This window comes from Dermacentor andersoni, chromosome 1 (genome assembly GCF_023375885.2).
Source record: "Dermacentor andersoni chromosome 1, qqDerAnde1_hic_scaffold, whole genome shotgun sequence".
Classification (NCBI taxonomy): domain Eukaryota; kingdom Metazoa; phylum Arthropoda; class Arachnida; order Ixodida; family Ixodidae; genus Dermacentor; species Dermacentor andersoni.
Window position 1 is genome coordinate 4,959,018 of NC_092814.1, and position 17,844 is coordinate 4,976,861.

The 17,844-nt window shown below is 46.6% G+C and overlaps 1 protein-coding gene across 1 annotated transcript in view; it reads left to right on the forward strand.

Annotated features, from left to right (window-relative positions):
- The first annotated feature begins 936 nt into the window (after positions 1 to 936).
- LOC126544748 (octopamine receptor beta-2R-like) overlaps positions 937 to 17,844 on the forward strand; it is a 505,579-nt gene continuing 488,671 nt past the window's right edge. The window contains exon 1 of the mRNA XM_050192214.3: positions 937 to 2,069. Within this exon, the coding sequence (XP_050048171.1) occupies positions 980 to 2,069 (1,090 nt within the window). The 5' untranslated portion in view covers positions 937 to 979. The remainder of the gene's footprint in view (positions 2,070 to 17,844) is intronic.

The window sequence follows — 17,844 nt, forward strand, 5'->3', positions numbered from 1 at the left end:
GGTCCGCTGCTGGAGGGCGCGGCGCGATTCATTGGGCACGGACCCACAGATTTACCGGAAGTAGCTGTTCTTAGCTGAGAGGGAGAGAAGAAGGATCACATGCTGCTCTGATCTCTCCCAAAAATACTCCACAAGGACAGGAGGCAAAATCGAGTCTTATTCGGGCAAGTTAGTAATAAAGCTAATGCAGTTGGAGGTTGCAGTTTTATGTTTGTAACTTGCAATGAAGATGTTCTTAATTCGATTCCACGGTCGTCGGAACAATTCACACCATTAGGGGCACATCTCTGCCCCACAACAATATTTCTCAGCTATCTTCCTTGCGTTTCCTTTCTTGCAAACTGCGCTCTCGATACTTCCGCGTAGATAATATATTGTCACGCTGGTAGCGCACGTCCCATTTGTGACCTGCATATATCTGGGGAGCAAAGTTCAAGAAAGGAAACACAAGCAGTGTAGAACACGATTATCATTGCGTGACAAAGATGCGTGTAAACTGTACTTATTGTGTACACTCCGAGTTTGCACCTTTTTGGGGCTTAAATACAAACAATATCTGTCAACTTGTACGTCTTTAAGTTAGCGAATTGCTTTGCAGCGTGAGACACTCTCCTTGACAGGAAGGTGCGTTAAAGATAGAAAATTGCAGGTCCGGCTTGAACCGCGCAGTCGTGGAATCTGTATACTGCGGCTTTATTCAAGTGCTTTCCTTTTGTTGAATGACAATGGTGGCACGCGCTGCAATAGCTGCAGAAATGGCCGTGGCGTTCTTCGAGCGCCGCCCCGAAGCCGCCGAGACGCGCTTTTAGCGCACTAATGAGGCCGCTGCAGCGGCGGCGGGGGCGTCCTATTACGGCGCGCGGTCGAGGAGGATCGATGGGGGGCTTGGTGCGGGTGGCGCGAGATGGCGCCGCCTGAGGCTTTCGCGGCGACGGCGGCGGCCGACGCGGCCAGAGGCTCGGGGAGGCAGGGCGGCAGCATGACCGTGGCGGCGGCGCCCAACGCGAGCCTGGGAAATCTGACGGACGAGGAAGCCGGCGACGACGAGTCCTGGGAGAGTGTGCTCAAACTGGTGCTCAAGACGCTCGCGTTGGTCACCATAATTTCGTCGGCTGTGTTTGGAAACCTACTCGTGGTAACCTCGGTGATCCGGCACCACAAGCTGCGCATCACTACGAACTACTTCATCGTGTCGCTGGCGCTGGCGGATACGCTGGTGGCGCTGTTCGCGATGACCTTCAACGCGTCCGTCACCATCTCGGGCCGCTGGCTCTTCAACCAGACAGTGTGCGACTTCTGGAACTCGTGTGACGTGCTGTTCAGCACGGCTTCTATTATGCACCTGTGCTGCATCAGCGTGGATCGCTACTATGCGATCATCAAGCCACTGGAGTACCCGACCAAAATCACAGGCCGCACGGTGGCCATCATGCTCGCTTGCGCCTGGATTAGCTCGGGCCTCATTTCGTTCATCCCCATCTTCATGGGCTGGTACACAACAGAGGAGCATCTGGTCTACAAGCTGGACCACCCGGACGAGTGCATATTCGTGGTGAACAAGCCGTACGCGATCGTGTCGAGTAGCGTATCCTTCTGGATTCCTTGCTGCATCATGTTATTCACCTACTGGCGCATCTACGTGGAGGCGACGCGCCAGGAGAAGATGCTCTGCAAGTCACAGATGGGGCCCGCTGGCATGCTGTGCCGAAACTCGACCGACCTGCCCAACGTGCACGCCCCTCCGCACCGCAACTCGCACGGCGACGACCCGGAGAGCGGCCAGTCGACGCCCACCAAGCGTACCATCAACAAGATGAAGCGCGAGCACAAGGCCGCCAAGACTCTGGGCATCATCATGGGCGCGTTCATCCTCTGCTGGCTGCCCTTCTTCCTGTGGTACGTGTCGGTGACCATGTGCGGCGACGCCTGCCCCTGCCCGGACCTGGTGGTGGACCTGCTCTTCTGGATCGGATACCTCAACTCGTCGCTCAACCCGGTCATCTACGCGTACTTCAACAGAGAGTTCCGCCAGGCCTTCAAGGAGACACTGCAGGCCATCTTCTGCTCATGTAAGGGAGCTTCTTGCTGCTTCATGACGCGTAGCCGTAGCCGGCCCTTCGACTGCACCTACCGGTCCACGCTGGACGTGGCCGAGAGTAAGTGCCTCCGGGACTAGGCGGAGTGCAACCTTTCCGCGCCGAGAGCTTGCGCTTCGCCTGCTGGTTAGGATCAATAAACTGTTCGGACCCGGCGGCAAGCCATGCTCCACTGCGGCGTCCAGTTGAGCATGAATGCCGCCTTGACATTCCACCTGTGCCGTGATGATGACTGCTCCTTGAACGTTGCTGCGCAGACAGAATAATTGTGCTGGGACTGCATCTCTAGACGAGTCCATTTCCTAAACACCAATAATATTCACATACTCAAGTCGCCATTGACACATTTCTTTTTCTGCCGCTGCCAAAGGGTACTCAATGCGCTCCTGTTTAAAATATTGCGTTATAATGTGGGACATGAAGTTGTAAAGTGGCACTATAAGCAAAAACGCCATGACCGTGTAGTTCGTAACCTCCACGTTATAAGCCGCGGTGCTTTATTTAAATGTTAAAGTAACGGTCCCCCCCCCCAAAAAAAAAAGGCACCGTTGTAAGAAACAAATGCTGTGCCGTTTTGTCTAAGATGTTCGGAACCAAAGTTTTCATTATTGAACTAAATTCTGGTGTTTCACATGTCAAAACCAGGATTTGTTTTTGAGGAACGTCGTATTGGGGGACTCCAGATTAATTTTGACCACCAGGCGATCTTGAACATGCCCCTAATGCAAAGTTTTAATTGTCGGTTCTTAGAAAGTACGCTGATGCCAAAGTGTAGCAACGTTCTTGTGTTTTCCTATATTTGTAGTCACGTACTCGAGTATCACTGATATATGTGTTCGCTGTGCTGAGTCAGTATCCTCTGCTGACCTGCTAATCACCGATCGGCACATTCGCTGAATTTGGGCACTTTTGTTGATGAACTACAGCCGTTGCGCCGAGCCCCACGTCGAATTCTGACTTAATTGGAGCCTTGTCAGGACTGATCTTCCATAACTCAAATGCTCTGAATTTTGAGGCGCAGTGTTTATCAGTATTCTCTCAGTCTAGGAATATTAGTTTTTCAATAGGAGACACACAACAGGGGTCGGACACTTGCTATGGTGACATGTTGGCTGGGCCATGGATTTCTTTGCGAATGCTGCTGGTCTGGTCATGCTTTATAGACTGCTTCCAGTTCAATTGCTTCGACGACAGCTAGTCGGGATGGCGTGATTATGAGGTGGTGTTGCTGAGATGGCACCCACACAGTGAAATTGGCACGAAACATTGTTCCGGGTCCGCGTTTGTTTTCTGTTTTTCTGGCAGTTTCCCTGCGTGCGGGAATCTGAACGCCGTAACGATACACCTTAAGATGATATTTTTTTTTGAGGAGATGCATCCACAATCGCAAATTTTAGTCTTTTGCATGAATATTTATGAATCTGAAGGTTTACTATTTTTTTCTATTTTCAAATATGTGCGCTAGATGACGCGAGTGAAACACCTTTCAACCGTCGTCGTATGTTTTAAGCTCATGAAATATGGTGCAAGTATTTATTAATTTGGAGAGAATTATTTTAATGTTGTGCACCGGCGTAGACATGTTATACCATGGAGTGAGCATGCAAATGTTACACAAAGCACGGTGATGCAGTGCAACTTCAGAAAAGGACTCGAACACGAAACTACGAAGGAAAACTGTGTAGCTGTCTTGCTACTCTGGCGTCGATGACCAATTATGCGTCCACCTTGCGTATTGGTAGGCTGCAGAAAAGAGTCCTTAGTTTTTGTATTGACGAACGTGTGCAAAATTTAAACACAAGACAGGTAAGTTCAGTGGGGCACGTTTGTTACTGAATGGCCCGCATTGACCTGGATCATGTGTATGCCATACATCGCCCAATTGTTCAGGACGACTGTGCTTGCCAGTAATGGACACGACATCCCCAGCGTCGAACACACCACGCTTGTAAGAATTGGTTGTCATTGGCTGGTTTCTCAGGTCATTCGCACTGCCTCTCCGGTGTCACATTTCAATCCTTCAAAACAAGCAAATTCGACTTCGTTGTCACTCTAACGGCGCGCTCCAGCTTTGCTTGTGCGATTCTGTTACGTAGGCGACATGAATGGCTGCGCCTGAGACTGATTCGCTCGAGGCAACCAAGCAATTCTCTGACGTTGAAGGCTCTCGTTGCCTGTCAGTGCGTGAGCGAGCCTTGATGTCCTCTCGTTTCCCATCGTCGCCTAATAAAAAAAATGGCTCGGATCAGGGCCACACGACGCTCAAAGTCGGCAGCATGTTGACTGTACGGATTACAACGACGACATTGTATATATAGCCAAGGACTTTAAAAAGGCGTATGACTGTGAGCAAGAGTTCGTGGCGCATGCTCACACGCAATCAGCGTGCCCGAGCTGTAGAACGTTTGCCGACTTCATTCTGAATGCAATCAACTCCATCGATTTTTCCATTGCGTTTCTTGTTAATACGTAGCGCTTACATGCTAAAAATGTGGTCTCTGATGTGAACTCAAGTATTGAATTTTTGCCAGATGTAATTGCCGACGCGTTGTATTATGTGCCGTACTTTATTCCTTTCACATTTCTGATTTTATTTATATTTTTTTATTCAGAAACGAATACTTTTCTGTTTTTCCATATAAAGCGAAAGTGCTGTGTAACTTGAAATAAGTAACTTCTGGCCTATTTGGCCCCATACAAGGCTTCTTTGTCGTGTCGGTTACTGTTCTAGTTTACAAGAGGCTAATGTTCGTCAAGCACTACTCATTGTAAAGAACGTAAGTTTCGCTAGTCTGACCCACCCGTCCTGGTTGCTTCCTGGCTTTGGTGTTGGGCTGCGAAGCACGAGGTCGCAGGATCAAATCCCGGCCACGGCGGGCGCATTTCGAGGAGTGCGAAATACAAAAAATCACCCTTGTACTTAGATTTAGGTGCGCGTCAAAGAACCTCAGGTGGTCAAAATTAATCCGGAATTCGCCACTACACGGCGTGCCTCATAATCAGATCGTGCTTTTGGCTCGCAAAACTCCACAATTTAGTTTAATTTTTAAGTAGTCTGCCCCCCCCCCCCCTCGTCCCCCTCTCTATGGACGCCTTAGATGTGCAAATATGTATAGCGTCTTGCACCCTCATGCTAGAAAGTCCTCATGGTGATTAACGCCGAAACTAGGGCTAGTTGGTGTTGATGCATTTGCTGCGACAGTTACTAGCGCTAACAAGACTAACGAAAAAAAAGGTGGGATAAGACAAAGCGCTAGTACTTCAACTGACAGCTTTAGTCATAAGAAATGCAAGAAACCACCGTATGCTCAAATTAATGTGCAGACAGACGCATAAACGAATGTGCCTCGTAGGAGAAAAACTAAATGCGCAACGACCCCGATAGGCGCCCACAGCGAGCCATTACAAAGCTGATCAGGTCAAGGTGCAACACCTCTTTATCAGTGAGTGCCAGTGATGGAGCGCTTACACATTCATCAGAAGCTTTTGAAATGTAATACGCCTCAACTGTATGCCTATCTAACTGCCTGGCCAACTGTGTGAGCACTTGCGTGTTATGAAAACAAAGGGAGCATTTACGTGTTTATCTACGACAGTTGTCAGCAAAGTTGCGCTCTGTCCTGTCCCACTTTTTTCCCCGTTAGTCTTGTTAGCGCAAGTAACTATGTCGCAGCAAATCCTCGTGGTGTCTGATCTATGTGACCGCCATTAATTTTGAAAGAATTAAATGTGTGCTGCACACTTTTAGTTCATTGCAGTCGTGTTTTTGCACCAATTGATGCAGATAAATGTTGCACGAAGAAAAGTCGCCTACTGAGATGGCGAAAATGCCACTTGTGTGGGAATGCTATACAATATGTTGGCACCTACTTTCAGTGGGCATAAAATTGTGTTCATGAAGAACTAATAAATACATTAACGCTAACACTGGCTTGCTGACACTTGTGGAACGTGGAGTTCGCGCGACCAGGAAACCGCTGCGAAGCGTAACCATCGTGCAACGAACATCACCAAATCTAGTTGAAACGACGCGGGGAATGTTAGCATAACTTATGCACGCCTGGTTGAAATTACAGTCGTGAAAGCTATATAAAGTCTTGTAAGTAGAGTTTGCTTGCGTTGGTAACTGTAATCCATATAGGCGGCCTTTTTCCACACAAATAGAACACACACCAGGTGCGTCTGTCACTGGATGGATTTTTGTCCTCTATTTGTGCACTGCGAACATATACATCTTGTAAGAGGCTGGAGTACACACACAGAGAGATGCATCACTGCACTACTCGATTATTCTATGCGTGGAAGGAAGCTTGTGAGTACGGATCCATGGAGTGTACAGATTCGGTCGTGCGCAGTGCGGTTATCTTGTGGAAACTGTGAAGGTGCGGTACAGCAAAGGTGTTCATCTAAATAGACATATTTTGAGACGAACTAACTAGCCAACATGGCTTGTTAGTTCGGAATTGTGGCCATGTTTTCCCTGTTGGCCAACATGGCCAACAGGGACAACATGGCCACGATTACTACATGACCGGGGCAGTTAGAGAAGTATGGGAGAGGCCTTTGCCCTGCAGTGGGCGTACCCAGGCTGATGTTGATGATGACGATGAACTAGCCAACTACGTAAATCAACTAGCTCAAACCATCGTCCTTTTGAGAAGAAGGCTTCTTTAGGCACCGAAACCTGAAAATAGCCTTGTAGAATTCGAGAATTTGAACATGATTTGTCTAAGAAATTGCTAATAAAGAAAAAATGAGATATCCACGCAATCGTAGTAATTGCTACAGAGGAAACCAATACGGATTCCTCGAAAGAAGAGCCTCGCAGGAGAAGAAAAATTCGTCCTGGTCCGGATCTCGAATCCGGGGCCACCGCCTTTCCGGGGCAGCCGCTCTACCATCTAAGATAATCAGGCGGCTAAGAGATGGCAAGGCGAAGTAGAACCTAGCTATCAATAACTCGAAGCAAAGGCAAGAGTTTCGCGTAATAGTTCTGCGGAAACCCGCAAGGTGGAGTGAAGTAATCGACTAATAGTTCTGCGGAAACCTGCAAGGTGGAGAGAAGTAATTGTGAATTACTTCTCTCCACCTTGCAGGTTTCTGCAGAAATATTACGTCACTCTTGCCTTTGCTTCCAGTTGTTCATAGGTGCGACTTCGCCTTACCATCTGCTAGCCGTCTGGTTAGCTCAGATGGTATAGCGGCTGCCCCGGCAAGGCGGTGGTCCCGGGTTCGAGTCACAGATGAGAAGGAATTTTTCTTCAACTGCGAGGGTTTTCTTTCGAGGAATCCGTATGGGTTTCCTTTGTAGCAACTGCAACGATTGGGTGGATGTCTCATTTTTCGTTTATTAATTACTGCTCTCCACCTTGCGGGTTTCCACAGAACTATTACGTCACAAATAGCTACGTTGAATCATTTCCCGGCAGCGCAGTTTTCCGGAACCAATGGTGCTACTTGGCAGCCCCTACTTCTGGGGCGTTCTCACAATACAAAGTGTAATTAGTGATGTAAACAACTATTTAAGCTGGACCGCAACTTTTTTTTTTTTTTTGGAACTGTGCGTATGCATCGGGACCCCAAGCGCAGGAACTGCAACGAGAAGCTATTGTAGCGGGGTAACGTAAATGCCAGCTGCCGCACTGTTTTTGTTGTATTTGCCGATTTCTCGGTTGGGTGCCTAACGGAGGCGTGTGGCAGTGCTCCCGACACTGCGCCGCTTGGACACCAATGGCGATGATGCACAAAGCATTGGGAAGCACATTGATGAATCGAGGTGTCGATGCCTGAGGCAGCCGTCTTCATAGCCGCTGCCGTCCGAACCCCTAGCTGGCCTCCACGTTCTATCGCGGCCACATAAGTCTCTGGCCGAATGCCGGAAAAGTGAATGTTGAAAAGCAGTTGTCTGAACATGTGGAAGATTACTGCATTCGCAGACTGAAGATGCAGTGGATTGGCGTGATGTTTTCATCACACGCCCACAGGGATTCAAAAAAAAAAAAGTTCTGGCTTAAAGAAAGAGGATCTCATATGCATCTGGAGACGAGTATAGGGCGTTCAACTTTCGATGCGAAATTCGTAGAAGATATATGGGGCATGAATGCATCCAAGGACATTTGAGAGGATATACTGGTGCGGATCAGGCATAGCGCATGCTTATTCAGGTTTTAAACATGCAATTGGTTTGTGGTCCAATAATTTCACGCTAGAGAGTACTAATGATAAATTTGTTATTAATTAAGGGTTACAGGGCGGTCGTTCAGGGTACGAGAGAGGACAGGCAATAAAAAGCTAATAAGGTCTACATATCAACTAACCAGTTGCTGCACCTTATTTGCAGGGTTTATTGGTCGGTATACCACGCAATCTGCCATTCGTAGGACACTCAACGGGAGGTCATTGGTATTTAAATGAAGAAGGAAAGACGAACAATTGCAGTGATCAGAATTCTCCATGGCTGTGTGACTAAAAGCTCAGAAAAAATGGCATCGCGCCCAACATAACAGTGGAGGTCATGCGGGAATAGCGGAGGGCTACTCACCTAGTAACACAAGAGAGCATATTCATTCATTCCCTTCTTTATTTTCGCCGAAACATTTGCTACACGCACATAAAATATTATTGGACCATATAGCCACAGCGGCAATTTGCGGGTCCACTTAACAAAATAAATATTTTCATTTGCAGTGACATAACATATGGCGCGTACAAATAATATGAAAAGTGAAAAAAAATACACGAGCTCGTAACTCAGGGATAATTATTCACATATTTAATGAGAATTGCTTTAAGTAACTAGTTTAAACGCTATTTGCAATAGAATTCTGCGACGTCCCGTTGTGGCCGTCGGTTGTCTGGGGCGGCATACGACACACGTGGACACCGTGGTGATGTTATGGTGTAAAGGCAAGGCGCAAAAGACCAGGACCGAAGGACACAAACGATTGTTTCGATCTGCCGTTTGTGGCCTTCTTCAGTTCTGGTCTTTTGCGCCTTGCTTTTACTCATTCAAGCATGAACCAACAACCAAGAGTTTTACTTGACCGTATTGTGTAGCAGCGGCTACGCCTATTTGCCGTTCTTGCGCAGAGCCTCGCCTGCTCTCGTTCGCGACATGCCTGGCTTTTTAAAGTTCGCAACTGTCTATTATACAGGCGCTTAACACAATGGTTCAACGGAATACACCTGGTTTAGCGCTGCAAAATCAAGTTTTCCAAATCGCGCCAGCTTGTACCAAGAACAAGTTTTATTGAGATATATTTCAACTACAGCGGGCTCCTTTCACCTGTTTGCTCAATGTGATGCTGCCATTCTTGGCCGCATTAACACGCTGACGTGCAACGTGGTGACTGCGAAGCGCCGAGCAAGGATTACGCACCAGAAAAGGCCCTTTGTGTCTGTCTTTTTAGCGTCCTAAAATTATGTTGTGCAAGCGCGTCGAGCTCACTTAGAGATATAATCCTGTTTACAAAAGGCAAGATTCGTTGTCCCACTTTCACACGCGCACAAATCAATGTAAACACTGACACTTATTGCTTATATACACCAAAGCTATGTATTGTTGACTAGTCTGCAGAATGCAGTTTGGCAACGGGTCTTAGGTATGTTTTCAATTTGTCTAGATTCACAATCTCACTTCCCATGTCGTCTACAAGTTCAATTTCATAGTTCGCGAGATAGTTTATTCGCTATCTTGTGAGGTTGAGTAAAGCGTCTGTGCACTACCGCGCAGTAACATGATTATGTTTGGAGTTCTTCAAGTTCTTGGCCGCTATAAACCGTGTGTACTAGTAGCACTGGGTCTCTGGATACCGCAGTCGTGGCCTAGTGTGCAGGGCGTCCGCCACGGCTGCGTTAGGTGGGCAGTTCGAAACCCGCCGCTGGCACCCACCCCAAATGGGGCAAAAAATCATGGGCACAGGCGCTCCCAAACCCAGCGCCCGGTACTGTTCAGGGCGTACCGCCTGGGGAGTGCGCACGAGTTCGCTAGTTTCGACATGTAACCCGGAAGGGTGGTTGTGTTAACTGTCCGTAATGCGGGCACGGCTGCATTAATCACTGCGTCTCTGCCATGCACAAAGAAAGATGGTGCTCTAGTTTGACTAACCGTGTCTTGGCACTCGGTGTTGTCACAAAATACTACATGTTAGACTACATTGGCCCACTTTTCTCCCACAGCGATAGTCATGACAATCATTCGCTTGAGTGTCTTATTAGCCCTTTCTCCTAAGCCGTTTGCCGCATAATAATAATAATAATAATAATAATAATAATAATAATAATAATAATAATAATGCCTTTATTTTCCATCCCAAGGATGTGGGAGGCAGAGAGAAAAAGCTAGATTTCCAGCTTGACGGGCCCTCGCCTCCCCGATACAAATACATGATGCTGTGGTGAGTACCGCGATCTCGATTGCCGTACCGTGATCCGTTGTTATCGTGGCTGCGCATTCTTGCTTCACAATGATCCATCTCTCCATGAACTTTTCCACAGCGGTTTTGCCTCAACGAATTTGGTTACGTAGTCAATGGCTACGATTATATTGGCGCACGATTACGAAGTCTTGAAGGGCATGTCCATCCCAAATGTATGGAAGGGGCTGCGGAATTGTATTGCTTGGAGTGAGCCCTAAGGTTCCGAGGTAAACTTCTTCCTCTGAAAAACGTTACTCTTACTCAAATACCTTTCCACGTCCTTATAGAGTTTTGGTCAAGGGTGCTCCGATCTTAGGGCTTGAAAGCTCGTCTGATGCCGATGTGGCCACCGTAACTTCCTTCATGCATTTCGCGAAGTGCCTCCGCTTGTCGCATGAAAGAGGCACTGCAGAAAGCGACTGTTAAATGACCGGGCCTTGATGTTTTTTGTAGAGAACTTCATTGTGCGTCATGAATTTCTTTTGGGCACGTATCTGTTGCTTCTTTGTACCGGATGCTCCATTTTGTAGGTCCAGTGGTTTGGCGCAGAATATGTCCTGGCGCTGTTCCTCATCCGTGCCACCACAGTGTCGCAGTGATGGATAGGATACTGCAAGGATTTGACTTTTCTCCTGAATAACGGAGGTGTCCTTCATAGACAACTGGGTGTGCTGTGTAGGACTCCTTATTTATAGATGATGTCACAGTCAAACTCTTGTAAGATAAGAAACTAGCGAAGGAGGCGTTGGTTTCGTTCTTTGTATCGTAAAACTCAACGAAGTGCATAGTGGTAGCTAATACCTTGAAGTTTTCGTTCTATCAGGTACGGTTGCAACTCTTCTGAAGGCCCATTTGACTGCCACAGCTTCCAGTTCCGTTGAGGAATAAATGAGCTCTGCGCCACTAAGTGGCCTGCTCAGGTATTCGTCGCTCTTCATCCTCTTGTAGCAGACGAGCACCGAAACCATGTCCAGAGGCGTGCTTGCACACAAAAGTCTCGGTTCTCCGAGAATCACCATGACCAGGAATTAGGCAATGTTATGCCCGTCCCCTTTGGAACGGGGCGGTGGGTTGTGCCACCAAGCTCTTGCTATTATACTGCCTAATGTCCTACCTAGGTTAAAAAAGAAAAAAAGAATGAGAAAAAGCCCTATGAACTGCCAGAACCAAATTTTCTGGTCCCCTATTGCGAACTTTGCTTTTGTACGTCTCCGTTTTTTGCCGTTTCCCAACTTTTCTTCCACGAATCTTCCAATCGCCTCTAACTAATACCTATTGCGGATATGCTTACTTTACCACTACTCGCGCTGAATCCAAGGGCTTCAAGGAGGCCAGTTGTGATTAAATCGACCGCTGGGTAGACGTCTTCACTTTCTAATAAAAGATGCTCCATAGTTTCCCTAGCTTTACCGCAGCAAGCACATGCTTCTTCTTCCTTCTTATATCTCGCTTTATAGGTGCGTGTTATAAGGCATCCCGATCTCGCTTCGAAAAGTAATGAGCTTCCCTTTGAGTTATCATAAATGGTTTCTTTCCAGATTTCGTCTTTTCCTCTTAAGTTGTTACTCATGGCAGGTTTCTTTTCCATTGCCGTCACCCATGAGATTATATCAGCCTCTCTGACGTTCCGCTTGACCTTCCTTCTTGCTGTGTTGCCCACCCTACAGGCCGCATACTTGCTGGTACGCTTCCTAGTTCTTTTCCTCCACTGCGAATCAATGTTTTCCCTGTACAGATACCTCAACACTCTCCCAGCCCATTTACTTTCTTCCATGTTGCTCAGCCGTTCTTCATACTCAATTTTACGGCGAGCTTCCCTCACTTAAAAACTACTCCAGCCCATATCACCCTACACAACTTCATTTGTAGTCTTCCCGTGAGCGCCCAATGGGAGGCGACCCACTGACCTTTGGTTCCCGTCGAGTCCTGATTGTACCCCTGATTTCAAGCAAACAACCGCATTTCCAAAAGTAAGTGCTGGAACCATTACACCTTTCCACATACCTCGGAGGACCTCGTACCTATTGTATCCCCATAGCGCTTTGTGCTTGATTATGGCTGAATTTCTTTTCCCCTTCACTGTTATTGTTTTTTGCTGTTTCCAAATATCTATCGCCTTCGTTTATCCATATACCAAGGTATTTATATTCTGTTACCCGAGGTATTTCCTAGCCCTGTATCTCCACTGTCTGTTCACTGTTTTCATTGAATACCACAACACCTGATTTACTAACACTAAATTTCAAACCTAAATTGTAGCCTTCCTGTCCACAGATATTAGCCAGACGTTGCAAATCACTTTGCTTGTGAGCTAGCAACACAATGTCGTCCGCATAAAATAAAGCTGGAAGCTGCTGCTCTACTACTGTTCCCGCCTGTTTGTATGAGAGATTAAACCCGATATTACTTTCTTCTAGCGCCCTCTCTAGCCTCACCATGTACATGATAAACAGCAATGGAGATAAAGGGCACCCCTGCCTCAGTCCCTTGTTGATATGAACTTTCTCCTCGCTCCTCATTCCTTCCCATTCAATGCAAACGGTATTTTCTAGGTAAATCTCTGTAAAAAGCTGTAGACAATCGTCACCTAAGTCTTCCCCTTCCAGAATATCCCACAAAATGTAGCGGCCTACGTTGTCATAGGCTCCGGTAATGTCTAAAAAGGCCACATACAACGTCTGTTTTCTACTTTTTATATTTCAATACACTAAGTAAGAACAAACAAGTTATCATCCAAACGCGTACCTATACTGAAGCCATTTTGAAGCTCTCCCAAAATGTCATTATTCTCTGCCCAGGCTTGAAGCTTTAATTTGATTACCTGCATTACTAGCCTGTATATTACCGATGTAATGTTCAGCGGTCTATACGAGTGAACTCTGTTTCTCGCCCTTACCTTCATCAATGAAATTCCTTCTACTTTGTCGCCAACTGTCTGGTATTCGCCTATCTTTTAAACTTTCTTCCACTGCTTTCACCAGAGCTTCCTTACTTTTTGTTCCTAGTTCATTAATCAGCCTAACGGGAACCTCGTCTAGCCCTGTGGCTGTGCGCTTAGGAATTTTCTCTTCCGCTTTCTTCCAGTTGAAATTTGTCAGCACCAGCTCCTTTTCCCACTTGGGTCTCTTTCATGCTCTTTTTTTTTTCAAATACAACCTCTTCATTGCCTTAGAAAGATTCGGCTGTTACTTTCCAGATGTAATTTATTGCCGCTTCTCATTCAAGTCTGTTTTGATCTTCGTCTAGGATATGTTATTGTATTGTTGTTGACTTCCTGCCTTATAGCTTTTATCTGGTTCCGAAATATTTTAGGTGCGGCCTTCATTTTCTCACGCATTTTTGACAACCAACGTTCACTTTCGCATTTTAATTTTGCTTGCACTTGTATTTGAACCATAGACTTTTTCTCCCGGTATAATTCTCATTTACTGGTTGCTTCATCCTGCGGCAACTGCGCCTTCTTTGCCTGCCTGTGCTCTCGAGATGCTTTCTGTCGTTCGGCGATCGCTTCTCGTGTCTGCCTGTTCCACCAGCTTTTCGGTTTCTTCTTTCCTTTCTAGTGAACATGTTTCTCTTTCCGTATTTCTGTCGTTATTGCACTTAGAACCTCACCATATTCTCACTCTTGGCCATTTGCCAAGTTTTTCTCGATTCTAGTGACTTCCTCGATTCTAGACCATTTTGCGCTCCTTGCTCTCTTTCCCAACTACATATCTCATTTTCAAAATGATGATGTCTTCGCCGAAGACCGCCTCTAGTGACCGCCACTGGAAACGTGAGCGTTTCCTAAGGGATAGCGTCGTTTTTCGCGAATAACTAATCATAGAAGCCATCTTTCAAAATATTCCCATGGAAGTAGGCTCTGCGTGTTTAGGCGGACATCTCATGCAAACGGTATCGTTACTTCAGGCCGAAAACCCGTTCCAAATTGCAGGCGAAGTTTGAAGTATGGGAGTCTATGGAAACGTTCACATTTTGGAGGCTTTTCTGGCTAGTAAGAATTAATTTGCGATGGAAGTATTGCATCAATTGGTATAAACCCAGGGATTTATCAACTTCAATGACTCGGCTTTCAGCTGGATGCAGCAGCAGCAGCAGCTGCTCCTCTTGAAATGACGCAAAAGTCTTTCCAAAATAGCAGTTTTCATAACAAGGTAGCGTAATTTATTGTGGTAGATATACTATAAACCTGGTTTTTGCATGCAGCCCTCGGTCGAAGTGATCGCCCAGTGCTCTGAACGACGGCAGACCCCGAGCAAGCAGTTTCGAGGCCAGCTTTCTTTTTTCTTTGTCGCTGCCTAGTCTGGCAGTTTTCGGCCAGATGGAATATTACAAAATGGAGGTCATTTAGTGAAGTACTTGATGAAAAGAGCGCCACGAAGGCGCGGACTAAAAAAGGAACATGTACGACGGACAAGGCGCTACTTCCAACTAAATGTTTTTTGAAGGCTTTTAAATATGTACAACCTAGGATGGCCCATCGTGACATCCCGACCTCCCTATCTCATTAGAAATGCTACCTCTTTTTCGGTAAGCGTCACTGAAGGGCAGCCAATGCACGTGCCCTCAGCCTTTGCAATGTAGAAAGCTTCTGATATCTCCCGTTCTAGTCTATCTATAGACGGTGCCAGAAACCTGGTGTCACGAAGATACGGGCGGCAATTGTGACGTTTACAGTGTTCTGCCAGATGGCCCCCCGCATCGTTATTTACGGCCCAATTGTGCTCACGCGCCCTTCCATAAAAACACCGTCCGGTTTGACCGATATAAACCTTTTAGCAACTTAGGGGTGCCTCATATACGACATTACTTTTGCAAGCCGCGTACTGCGCTGCATGTTTCTTAACTCATGGTTCGGGTTTTGCCTTTGTCAGCATAGGGCATATCTTGGCCAACTTACACTGTGCACTGAAGAGAAGATTAACACTGTGCCTTTGCGCAACCTTCTTGAGGCTGTGGGATACCCTGTGCCTATAAGGAATTACATGTACTCTCTTCCTATCAAATGGCTTTTTTGTGTTAGTGCCCTCTCTTGCCTGTTTGATCTTTTGAAGAAGGTTATCGCAGACGCTAGTGATCAAGACTGAGGGTAAACCGGCTAGGCGTAGCCTTGAAACCTGGTTATTGAAACTGCTTTCTACTTTGTGATTGCAAGACTTATTTAGAGCTTCTTTTAGACAAGTCATTGCAGCTCCTCTTTTAGTAGGGCACTACCTGAAGCGCCATTTATGCCAGTTACCCCTAGATGATCCTTTCCGTGTGTGGAGCTCTAGAGTAGTCCTGCTGACTTTAGAACAAGGGACTTGGAGCAATGTGTACGCGTTTTCACTGCACGTTGAAGACCTGTATTATGCGATTCCTCATGACGGAGTGCTCAGCGCCATTAGCAACAAAATCGAAGGCTTTGGTGAAGTTAGGATCAGTTGTGCAACCGGAGTGGATAGTGGCCTGTTTTTAGAACTGTTGAGCTTTTATCTTCATTCCACTGTCGCTAGTTTAAAAAACCAACAATACGTACAACGCAAGGGTATCTGCATTGGATCGTCGCTCGCTCCCATTCTTTTAGACATCTTTCTCAGCGCCTTTGACAAGTGTGTAAATAGCATTCTGAATCAGTCATGTGCTCCTTCTATAATGAGGTACGTCGATGACTACCTGGTGGTTGTTAACGAGGTTCCTGGGTCTAGGCTAGATGGCACTGTAGAATCTATAATCAACACATTTAGACATGCATCGGAGGCTCTAAATTTCACGTGCGAACGGCCTTGTGATAACAGCATTCGCTTTCTGGACCTCAATCTCACTCTAATGAACACGCATGTCTGTTTCGAATACCAGCCGAGGGTGAACAAGCAGCTAATTTCATACGACACTGCGCACTCCAAGCTAGTAAAAAGAGGAGTTGCAATGACTTCTCTAAAAGAAGCTCTAAATAAATCTTGCAATCACAAAATAGAAAGCAGCTTCAATAGCCAGGTTTCAAGGCTACGGCTAGCCGGTTTCCCTTCACTCTTGATCTCTAGCGTCTGCGATAAGCTTCTTCAAAAGATCAAACAGGCAAGAGAGGGCGCTAACACAAAAAAGCCATTTGATAGGAAGAGAGTACATGTGATTCCTTATTGGCACAGTGCGTCCCACATCTCAAGAAGGTTGCGCAAAGGCACAGTCTTAATCTTCTCTTCAGTGCACCGTGTAAGTTCGCCAAGATATGCCCTATGCTGACAAAGGCAAAACCCGAACCATGAGTTAAGAAACATGCAGCGCAGTACACGGCTTGCAAAAGTAATGTCGTATATGAGACACCCCTAAGTTGCCAAAAGGTTTATATCGGTCAAACCGGACGGTGTTTTTATGGAAGGGCGCGTGAGCACAATTGGGCCGTAAATAACGATGCGGGGGGCCATCTGGCAGAACACTGTAAACGTCACAATTGCCGCCCGTATCTTCGTGACACCAGGTTTCTGGCACCGTCTATAGATAGACTAGAACGGGAGATATTAGAAGCTTTCTACATTGCAAAGGCTGAGGGCACGTGCATTGGCTGCCCTTCAGTGACGCTTACGGAAAAAGAGATTTCTAATGAGATAGGGAGGTCGGGATGTCACGATGGGCCATCCTAGGTTGTACATATTTAAAAGCCTGTTTCTTCCAAAAACATTTAGTTGGAAGTAGCGCCTTGTCCGTCGTACATGTCCCTCTTTTAGTCCGCGTCTTCGTGGCTCTCTTTTCTTCAAGTATGCAAAACCAACTCGCCCACATCAAGCTTCTGCTGCATTTAGTTACGGTTCTTGTTTTGTTTCTAACTATCTGCACCAATATTCTCGTGCCTAACTAGCTGGCTACCCGCCGCGGTTGCTCAGTGGCTGTGGTGTTAGGCTGCTGAGCACGAGGTCGCGGGATTGAATCCCGGCCACGGCGGCCGCATTTCGATGGGGGCGACATGCGAAAACACCCGTGTACTTAGATTTAGGTGCACGTTAAAGAACCCCAGGTGGTCGAAATTTCCGGAGTCCTCCACTACGGCGTGCCTCATAATCAGAAAGTGGTTTCGGCACGTAAAACCCCATAATTTTTTTTTAACTAGCTGGCTGCTTTCGTGAATATGCGAACGTGCTTCCAAACTTTCATTGCACTTTAGATATAGCGTATTCTCGACAATTAATCCGGGTAACGTGATTTTAAAGTTCATTTCTTCCTTCATGTAAAGATTGATGGAGATATTACTAAGAAATATTTTTGTCTCTGCAGCTGTGTCATGGCAAAGGCTTATTTGCCCAACTCTTGTGTGCTTGAAACGTACCTGAAAAATGAATTAGCGTCCCGTGTGCGCA